The sequence below is a fragment of the Aotus nancymaae genome, unplaced genomic scaffold (assembly GCF_030222135.1).
Source record: "Aotus nancymaae isolate 86718 unplaced genomic scaffold, 86718_ANA_hifiasm-v0.15.2.pri h1tg000008l, whole genome shotgun sequence".
NCBI lineage: Eukaryota > Metazoa > Chordata > Mammalia > Primates > Aotidae > Aotus > Aotus nancymaae.
In genome coordinates this window covers 58,202,787-58,213,866 of record NW_026988419.1, presented here as the reverse complement: position 1 = coordinate 58,213,866, position 11,080 = coordinate 58,202,787, and the positions used below count along the sequence as shown (strand labels likewise).

At 43.5% G+C, this 11,080-nt stretch overlaps 1 protein-coding gene and 1 non-coding gene across 2 annotated transcripts in view; one reads left to right on the top strand and one right to left on the bottom strand.

The window, feature by feature from the left end:
* Positions 1-227: 227 nt before the first annotated feature.
* LRP2 (LDL receptor related protein 2) overlaps positions 228-11,080 on the top strand; it is a 224,482-nt gene continuing 213,629 nt past the window's right edge. Inside the window, exon 1 of the mRNA XM_064373346.1 lies at positions 228-306. Coding sequence (XP_064229416.1) covers positions 228-306 — 79 coding nt within the window. The remainder of the gene's footprint in view (positions 307-11,080) is intronic.
* Positions 6,780-6,888, bottom strand: LOC135273691 (U6 spliceosomal RNA). The gene has a single exon (XR_010341508.1). It is a non-coding gene; the product is annotated as a U6 spliceosomal RNA (small nuclear RNA).

Genomic DNA, 11,080 nt, shown 5'->3' with positions numbered 1-11,080 from the left:
TTCCGGGGCGGTCGGGTCTAAAGGGCTTTATGCACTGTCTGGAGGGTGGGGACTGGCGCGGGTAGAAAACGGGATGCCTCGGGCGCGGGGGCAGGCTTTGGGCCACTAGGAGCGGGCTGAGGTGCAGACCTCAAGGAGCGTTCGCTAGCGGAGGCGCTGCGGGTGCCGTGTGCTACGCGCGCCCACCTCCCGGGGAAGGAACGGCGAGGCCGGGGACCGTCGCGGGGATGGAGCGCCGGCCGGCGGCAGTGGTGTGCGCGCTGCTGCTGGCTCTCGCCGCCTGCCTAGCCCCGGCCAGTGGCCAAGGTAAGTGCCGGCCGGAGCCTCTCGCGGAGCGCCCACTTCCCCGGCTGTGACAGGGTGGGTTCCGCGGGAGGCCGGAGGGGAGCGCGACCCGGCGGGGCTAGGGCCGGGCTGCGGCGCGGGAGCTGCTCCCGGTGGGGCTCTCCGGTTGCTTCGCGAACCCGGAGCGGGAGCGCCCCTCCTTCGCTCGCCAGAAATTGAACGGCAGCAAACTTGAGAAAGCAGCCCCGCCAGTTTCGGTGACAGCGCACCCCACGGAGACCCTTTGTTCCCGTGGGCGTTTGTTCCGACCCTTGTGGAAAGCGCTTTGCGGAAGAACGAGGTTTTCTGCCGTCTGCAGCCTGCCCTCTCGAGCGGAGTTCTCCCCGGGGCGGCTTGGTCCCGGGCTCTGCGCCGAGCGCAGCTTTCCACCTGCAGTTCCCCTCCCTGGATCCCTTCGCGCGCCCAGGGCCGCTGGCCAGAGCACCCCTCCCACCACCGGCGAAACTTGGTCCCGCGGTGACCCCCAGAGACCGCTCTCACCATACAGATCATTTACGAGCCAAGATAAGGCCGGGAGGTGGGATTGGCCGAGAGAGCGGCTGAGGGACTGGAGTCTTTTCTTGAAGTTTTGCTTTCCAGCTGGGAGCTGGGGGCTTTTGTGTTGATGAATGGGGCCCGTCTGCAAGGCCAGAGTTTTGGGGCTCGAATGCAGAAAGTTTCTGGTGTGAAGTGCTTTAAACTTCTCTCGAGTTGTCCGAGAGTTTATGTTTTAACAGAAACAGAGAAGAGAGAAAGAGAGGGAGAAAGAAGCGGAGAGAATAAAAATACAAAGAAAGGAAGAGGAGAGAGTAAGACAAGCAAGTAGAGCGGAAAAGGAGAGAAGGAGGGGAGAGAGAGCGACTGGGAGGGGAGAGAGAGAGAAGAAAGGAGAAAGGCGGGGGGGGGGAGAGAGAGAGAGAGAGAGAGATATTAGACAGAGAGAGAGAGAGACCAGACCGGGGATGAATGGGAAGGGCGAGGAGGAGGCTGGAACCGGCAAGCTCTCCCCCTGGCTTTGCGTTGCTAGGTAGCAGCCAGGAGCTGCGTGTGACCGACCACCAGACAGACAGAGCGGACGCTGCTGCCACCGCAGGGACTAATCTGTCTGTGGGGATGGGAGAGTCCCCCCTTTCCCCTCCTGCTTCTTCCCTCCCGTCGGACAACTTAATTGCTCTACAATGAAAATGAAACCCCTATTGTTGTAGGATTAGCCAATGCAATAAATTGATTTTCCTCAATCACATATTGGGGTTGACGGGTGGGTACTCTGGAAGCCCCCATTTACGGAGGCGTGAGGGGAGGGCTTGTAGATGGGCCGTGGCATGTATTCAAATGGTTAATCTGCTTTCTTTCCTCAATTCTTAGCGTAAGCTCCTTAGAGGGAATCAAGTAAGTAATTATACAGCAACTCCTAGCAGCACCCATTTCAGACTTCCTGGGAAGAAGTTTGGAAACGCTAACAAACCCCACAGGTCTTGCAAAAGTCTTCGGAAAGGCAAGACAGGCAGGGAGAGATCATTAACAATCTTGCTCTGAATACCTTTTTTCAGTGTTGGTAACGCAGAAAAAGGGTTTATTATTATCGTGCAGTTTGCACGATGCTTAAGGTTATATGTCATGTTCTAAATATAGATATGGGATTTACTACGTTCCTGTCAGTGCTCGGCAAAAGGAAATCTTACCTTGATTCATCTATGTCTCTGTACAACCAAAAGAGATGTTCTTTTTCCTGGGTTGATGGTTTAGTCACTAAATAACCAGTACTTACTCTTCTTGGTAGTTTTTTGCATCCATCCATCTTCCATTCTATGATAATAATATATAATAATAATGTATATAGTAATAGTAACACAGCATACACATGTATGTGGCAGGTCCTGTTCTAAGCACTTCATACTTATTGACTCAATCTTCCTAATATCCCTTGGAAGTAAGTACTCTTATTATCCCTGTTTTACAGATGAGAAAGTGGAGGCACAGAGCAATTCAGTAATTTGTCCCAAGTCATACCGCTAGAAAATGGGAAACTCAAGGGATTCTGAATTCAGAGTCTATAATTTAATCGCTATGGTGTGTGGTTCTCTCTGTTTCTCTCTCTGTTTTTCTTTCTTTCTTTTTTTTTTTTGAGATAGAGTCTCAGTTTGTCACCCAGGCTTGAGTGCAGTAGTGCAATCTTTGATTACTGCAACCTCCACTTTCCAGGTTCCAGCGATCCTCACACCTCAGCCTCCCAAGTAGCTGGGACTACAAGCCTGGGGCACCATGCCCAATTAATTTTTTTTTTTTTAGTACAGACAGGGTTTTGCTATGTTGACCAGGCTGGTCTGGAGCTCCTGACTGCAAATGATCTGCCTGCCTCAGCTTTCCAAAGTGCTTGGATTACAGGCGTGAGTCACCGTGCCCGCCCCCAGTTTCTTTTATCTTTTGTGCAAAAAAAGTCATGCTCCCTAAGTTACTGTGCATGTGTGAGGTTCCTAAAGAAGCTGAGGGGCAATTTGCAACGCCTCACCACCTGCTGCTTCATAACTGTGGATCTTTTTTCAGAATCTCTCCTCAGATTTCTAAGACCTGAGCCCAAGGCTCCTCATTCCCGGTCCTCCTACTTGGTCATTTTAAGATACATTTCCTGTGAATGTCCTCAGCCTGATACGTTGAGATTTCTCAATCTTGTTGTAATGATCCTGACTTACTATATGAAGTAAAATACAGGGACATTATAAGAGCCTTTATTTAATTAAGCACTACATTTTAAACAGGATACCACTGAAAACTTTGCATCACTAAACATTGGAGGGGAAAAAAAAGAGCTCTGAGTATTCTATGGTTAGTCTTTGAAAAAAATTGTACCCTATCTGTAGTTAAAATTATTTATATTTTCCTTATCTTTTGTGTAATGCTTGTCAAGAAAAAAAATTTTGAAGAGCCTGAATCTGCAGCCAAGCTGTTTGGGTTCCAACAATGGCTTTACCACTTTCCAGCTGTGTGACCTTGGGAAAGTCAACCAACTTTGCATAACTCAGATGCCTTATCTTCAAAATTGACAAGATAATAAGAGAACTTATCCAGTGACATCTTGTGAGCATAAAGAGATAAAATATGCAAAGTGCTTAGCTTGGTGTAAGGCATGTGGACAGTGAAAATAAACTAGAAAATAAACCAAAAATAGAATATTTTTATTATATATCAACACTTAAAGTAACATTCTTTTGCTGCCTCTTCATGTTTCCAATTTTCAAATATACATAGGAAAGTCTTCTTTAAGCATTTTTCACTAACAGTTCTCTGAAGACTTCTCAGACCCTAGGATGTGATTGGAAGTTTTTTCTTTTTTTTGAGAAAGTAGTATTGACCTTAAACAAAGTTGTATTCTATTTATTAATTTAAAAAAGGTATTTTTCAAAAATAGAAATGGAGTCTCACTGTGTTGCCAGGTTGGTCTCGAACTCTTGGTTGCAAATGATTTTCCTATCTCTGCTTCCTTAAGTGCTGGGATTACAGGCAGGAGCCACCATACGTGGCCCAATGTTGTATTCTTTAATTCAATAAAAATGCGGTAATGTCCTTAAGAGTTAGTATCAGCTTTTGTGACAATCATATCTTCACATGAAGTTTATATGTTTAAAAGGATTGTGGGGCCAATAGCAAACATGTATTGTTTTCATTCCATCACATCTCTGGAACCTCACAGCTGCTTTCATTCAAGTTATTGACTTCTCTTTCTCTACTTGAAAAAGTTTCTCTTTACTCATCTTCATAAGACTTCTGCCTGAACTCCCTTCAGTCAAGCAACTATCTCATTTTAATAGAAACTCAGACTTTTTACAGCTAGAGGGAATCTAAGATATCAACGGGTCTGCTTGCATTTTTTTTTCTTACAGATAAGCAACTAGCCCAGGAGGGAGAAGAAAGAGGCTGAGGGGGTGAAAGGGAAGGGAGTTAATATGTTTCTTGCCTAAGGATATGTGCCTTTGATATATTCGTGCCTTCTGAATGCTCCCACCCCTTTGGTTGAGATTTCTAGATTCCTTGATAAGGCACAGCCTGATAAGCAGATGAATCTTTTTTTTTTTTTTTTGAGACCGAGTTTCGCTCGTTACCCAGGCTGGAGTGCAATGGCGCGATCTCGGCTCACCGCAACCTCTGCCTCCTGGGTTCAAGCAATTCTCCTGCCTCAGCCTCCCGAGTAGCTGGGACTACAGGCGCACACCACCATGCCCAGCTAATTTTTGTATTTTTAGTAGAGATGGGGTTTCACCATGTTGACCAGGATGGTCTCGATCTCTTAACCTCATGATCCACCCGCCTCGGCCTCCCAAAGTGCTGGGATTATAGGCGTGAGCCACCGTGCCTGGCCATAAGCAGATGAATCTTAAAAAAAAAATTGGATGGGTTATGTGTCCCAGGCCAAAGAGGAATCCTGTAATAGGTTATTACAACCATGTACCATGTGATTTCAGCCTGGTCCAGAAGTGATGCCATGACAATGTCTCTACTCCTCATGACCATACCTCCAGATCCATTTTTCAAATTCTTGAGCCATCAAAGCACATTCCTGAAGATCTTTGGATTTTGTAGTGTAGGCTGCTGTAGGAATAGGTTTTTAGGCTTAATAAAGGTAATTATTAGGTCATAGTTATTGTTCATGCTCTCTAGGCAGGCACTGTAAAAACCCTGACAGGTTTTAATTTTTTTTTTTTTTTTTTTTTTTTGAGATGGAGTTTCACTCTTCTTGCTCAGGCTGGAGTGCAATGGTGCAATCTCAGCTGACCACAACCTCCGACCTCTGCCTCCTACGTTCTAGCGATTCTCCAGCCTCAGCCTCCTGAGTAGTTGGGATTACAGGCATGTGCCACCACACCCAGCTAATTTTGTATTTTTAGTAGAGACAGGGTTTCTCCATGTTGGTCAGGCTGGTCTCAAACTCCCAACCTCAGATGATCCGCCCACCTCAGCCTCCCAAAGTGCTGGGATTACATGCATGAGCCACCGTGCCTGGCCAAAACTTTTTAATTAAAATTTTAAATTATCATTCTAAAATACTGTTATCAAGAACCTAGATGTATTTCCTGTGTGATCCGAAGCAAGCACATTGTCACATTGGCTTTGGAATTTCTGTTAAGTCTTTTTTTTTTTTTTTTTTAAAGACGGGGTTTCACCATGTTGGTCAGGCTGGTCTTGAACTCCCAACCTCAGGTGATCCGCCTGCCTTGGCCTCCAAAGTGCTTGGATTACAGGCATGAGCCACCACTCCCGACCTCTGTTAAGTCTTAGTAGCTACAACAAGGTAAGTAGAAAGTAGAAGGTGCTTATGAAAGAATGTTGAATTGATAGGAAAGTGATTCTCAAGGTTGACTGCATGAATTTAGAGCAACTAAAAAGTACTAATTGTGAAGCCCTATTCTAGTATGGAAAAAATAAGCTTGATGGAAACTTTGGTATAAATCAAACCGTTATATCATATCCTATTAACTTTATAGTCTTTTTTTTTTTTTTTTTTTTGAGGTGGAGTATCGCTCTTGTTACCCAGGCTGGAGTGCAATGGTGCGATCTCGGCTCACCGCAACCTCCGCCTCCTGAGTTCAGGCAATTCTCCTGCCTCAGCCTCCTGGGTAGCTGGGATTACAGGCACACACCACCATGCCCAGCTAATTTTTTGTATTTTTAGTAGAGACGGGGTTTCACCATGTTGACCAGGATGGTCTCGATCTCTTGACCTCATGATGCACGTGCCTTGGCCTCCCAAAGTGCTGGGATTACAGGTGTGAGCCGCTGCACCCGGCTAACTTTATAGTCTTGAGTAATTAAAAAATGTTACTGCTATTCTGTATTCTGTGAATGTTTATTTTTTCCATGAGAATTTATTAATGTCAACAGTGTGCTGATGAGTCAATAGTATCAATACTACAGAAAGATTAAGGAAGATGAGAACTGAAAAGAAGTGTCTAGATCTCATAATTAAAATGGACTGCAGTTTTGCATTTAAGATTCTGAGATAGTCATTGACTCATTCCTAATAACCCTGCTCGGAATCTCACTAGCATTAGAAAGATTGGAGATGTTTCAGCATCAGAGTTTTTTGATGCTTCTTGATAATGATCAGATAGTAGTTGTTTTGAAATGTCAAGAGCATTTCTGTGGTTCTTCATGTGGTCCTAATGGAAATGTTTTCTAAGTAATTTCTTGACAGTTACAGCATTTTGAGGTACAGTGGGAAGGGCTTGTGATTTTAAAGCTAGAGGATCTGGGTTTGATTCCTAGCTCTGCTGTTTATTACCTGGGAAATCCAGTACTACAGACTCTGGATGCTCTGGGGCAGTTTTCTTATCTATAAAATGGGCATATATCTACTTCACGGGGTGGTTATTCAGTCAATGAATGTGAAATGTTTAATAAACTGTGAAGTCTCCTACAGATTTCCATTCATCATCATCATTTTTTTTTTATTTAACTTTTTTAAAAATATGGAACGCTTCACAAATTTGCCTGTCATCCTTGCACAGAGGCCATGCTAATCTTCTTTGTATTGTTCCAATTTTTTAGTATATGTGCTGCTGAAGTGAGCACTCCATTCATCATTATTATCCTCTATGAGAATTTTACTTTCTCCAAACTTGAGGGGAGGGAGATATTGCAGTATTTTAGTATCTTCTTTACAAATGTGTCTGTGAATGATGGACCTGTGCATGTTGTTAGAACTTTATTGTGGCTACCACAACTTAACATGTTATTTAGTACTGTTATGTTGTGAATATCACAAACCCGTTAAACTGCCTGAAGCCAAAAAGGAAATTTATTGAAAGACATAGTTGAGGCTGGGTGTGGTGTCTCATGCCTATAAATCCCAGCACTTTGGGAGGCTGAGGTAAGAGGATTGCTTGAGCCCAGGAGTTTGAGAACCAGCCTGGGCAGCATAGTGAGACTCCCTCTCTACAAAAAATGCAAAAATTTAGCTAGGCATGGTGGTGTGGCATTGTGGTTCCAGCTACTTGGGAGGCTGAGGTGAGACGATCACTTGAGCCCAGGAGGTCAAGGCTGCAGTGAGCTGTGATCGCGCCACTGCACTCCAGCCTCAGCGATAGAGCAAGACCCTGTCTCAAAGAAAATAAATATATAGTTGAAGATACAGATAATTAGGTTGATCCATTTGAGACTGATTTTTTTTTCTAGGCAGAAATAGTCAAATATTGGCAATTTTATTTGGTTCAACCTAATATAAAATGGAGGCTCAAACTATGTCACGCCAATCTTGTTTTTCTTTCCATCTCCTGGCTCTGAGATGACTCCATTCTTAAACATGTTCTCCTTTAATGTAAAGTGGCAGTCAGTGGCTCTGGAGCCACCTCCTCATGTCCACTGGGAAAGAATAAGGGTATTAATCTTAACTATTCCCAGCAAAAGTTTGAGTTGCATCTCAGGGGCTCTGCTTAGGTCGTAAGCTCATTGGATAATCAGTCAGTGAAACCAGGGTCATGATGTGTTCCCTTGGCTTAGGCTTGGGCTATATACTCAGTCCTATATACTCACTCCTATGTACTAAGGAGTGGAGTCCAGAGAGAAACTGGGGTAAGGCTATTGGGAGAATGGCGAACGGATGCTGGGATGCAAAAATAACAGGTTTCCAGTATACCTTATTGGATAAAATTGACTGGCGATGTTATTTCCATTTTATATGTGAAGATGCACTTGAAAAAGCTACAGAAATTTCTTAAGAGCTAGTAGCCCTGGAGTAACTTACAGAATTGAAAGGAGAAAAGTATTAGAAATATTATGATAAAAGACGTGGTGATCTGTGCTCATGTGAACATGTTGCAACTTTAAGTTTAGAAGGAGAACAGGAGAAAGAAGGACTTTTAGAAGGTTTATTTGGATCCTAAAGTTTTCTTATTTGGAGCAGAGCTTTGTGATAGGAAAGTTCTGGAAATTGAGCTGAGATCAGACTATAGGATCCCTTGAGTCCAGTGTAGTATTTCATTTTTCTGGGAATCTTAGGCTCTTGCTCCTTTTCCAATTTACTTCACTCCAATGTTTATCTTCCTAAGACTTTGTCCCTTTTCCAAGCACTAGTCCTCAGCTATAAGGGTAGGGTAGAGAGAAAGAAGCTTCAAGAGTTTGGAGACAGGTTAAGATGCTTCTGTGGAGACACAATACATCTTGGTACATATCTGAGCATCCTTAGCACTTCACCTATGGACTTCTCCTGTAAATGGTAGAACAGGTATCCATAATGCCTTATTGGATTAATTCAGAAATGCCAGATATATGTACTCTTTGCTGATGCTTACTTTGTTGGTCTCTAATCGAAGTCTTATCTCTGATCACATTGGCTGAGAAAATGGAGACATTATCATTCTGAAAGTAAGATGGTTAGCTTTTACATTAGTGCACTTTTGCTTTAGGATAGCACTGAAATTCATTGCAAAGAAATGTAAGTCTTTCCTAGATAATGACAGACTAGACAATTTGAAGTTTTACTTTTGGTCATTAGCCCTCAGATCATGCCGGACCCCCAGGTTATTGGAAACAGTGAGAAATGAATGAAAGGAAGAAATGTAATTACCATTCTGTGCATTGAATAGTTGAGCCACTGTTACCATGGATACAATGGTGTGTTTATTGTCCAGATCTTGAGAGCCAAGTTTGCAAGCAATACCCAAGGTCTCCTTTAAATTTATGTACTATCAGCCAATAACACATGAAGATTCCTAGTATTTCCTCAGTGATCTACTGATTCACATTAGGTAACAGCGTAAGTACCTTTGAAGGTGTTGAGGAAACCTGAAGAAAAGGAAAAGGAAAGTAGCTACACTTCTGTATAGCTGGACATTCTTAGACTCCTATATAAACATATTCTGTCTTACAGTGTCAGTGATTTGCATGTCACTTTGGCCCCAGTTCTTTGGTTTCTATCTCATTAACAAAGAGAACATTTCCTTAGTAAAGGTTGAAAAAAATCAAAATCGTTTATTTTTTGAGATAAGGTCTCACTTGATCGCCCAGGGTGGAGTGCAGTGATGTGAACACGGCTCCCTGCAGCGTCCACTTCCTAGGCTGAAGCGATCCTCTCGGCTTAGCCCCCTCAAGTAGCTGGGACTACAGACACATATCACCACACACTGTTAATTTCTATATTTTTTGTAGAGATGGGGTTTCTTCATATTGCTCAGGCTGGTCTCAAACTCCTGAGCTCAACTGATCCTCCTGCCTCAGTCTCCCAACGTGCTGGGATTATAGGCATTAGCCACCATGCCCAGCTAGAATAATTTATTTTATCAGGAAATTCTTAAAGTTGAATTTAAGAATGGAAGCATTGGCCGGGCGTGGTGGCTCACACCTGTAATCCAAGCAATTTGGAGGCCAAGGTGGGTGGATCACCTGAGGTTGGGAGTTCAAGACCAGCCTGACCAAAATGGTGAAACCCTGTCTTAAAAAAAAAAAAAAGAATGGAAGCATTTTATCTGAAATATGGCAATCCTACTCACATTTTAGTCTCACTAGAAGGGAGGTGATACATGCTAGCATGTACTTCCACGCTGGTTTAATTTTGATGTAGGGGAGGGTGTGGAGGATACTTTCTATTGCAAGAAACAGAAAAGCCAACTCAAAATGGCCTACACAATAAAGGGTATTTCTTGGCTTATGTGAGTAAAAAATACTGAGGCAGAGTGGGGTTCAGGCGAGGTACAGTCAGGGCTCCAGTTCTCTTTTTTTTAATGTGTTTTTCTTGACGTTACTCCCCTCTAAGTTTCACCTTTGTGTTCAGTCTGGCTTTCCATATGATTGTGATATGGCTGCCAGGGCAAATGCGGCTACGTGTTTCCTTGATCCTATCTAGGGGAACTCAACTTTGAGAAGGTTTCAGTTATGTTCTCAAAAGTATTATTTCATCACAATAACTTACAGACTGTCATATTTTCTAAGGACCCTAGATAAAGTCAGCTAGCTCCCCAAACTCGGCATATCATCAAAATCACCTGAGGAACTTTAAAAAGTATATAGATTCTTAAATCAAAATCCATCCTTGCTAAAGCAGGGATATAAAAGTCTGTATTTTAAAAAATTTTATTTTATTTTATTTTACTTTTATTTCTGGGATACATGTGCAGAATGTGCAGATTTGTTACATAGGTATACATGTGCCATGGTGGTTTGCTGCACCTATCAACCTGTCATCTAGGTTTTATTTATTTATTTATTTATTTATTTATTTATTTATTTTATTTATTTATTTTTGAGATGGAGTTTTGCTCTTGTTACCCAGGCTGGAGTGCAACAGCGCGATCTCGGCTCACCGCAACCTCTGCCTCCTGGGTTCAGGCAATTCTCCTGCCTCAGCCTCCCGAGTAGCTGGGATTACAGGCACGCGCCACCATGCCCAGCTAATTTTTTGTATTTTTAGTAGAGACGGGGTTTCACCATGTTGACCAGGATGGTCTCGATCTCTTGACCTCGTGATCCACCCGCCTCGGCCTCCCAAAGTGCTGGGATTACAGGCGTGAGCCACCGCGCCCGGTGGTTTTATTTTTTATTTTTAAATTTTTTTTCAATTTTTATTTATTTATTATTATTATTATTTTTAGAGGCTGGGTCTCGCTATGTTGCCCAGGCTGGAGTGCAGTGGCTATTCACAGGTGCCGTCCCACTACTGATCAGCACGGGAGTTTTGACCTTCTCCGTTTCCTACCTGGGCCGGTTCACCCCTCCTTAGACAACCTGGTGGTCTCCCCGCTCCCAGGAGGTCACCATATTGATGCCGAAC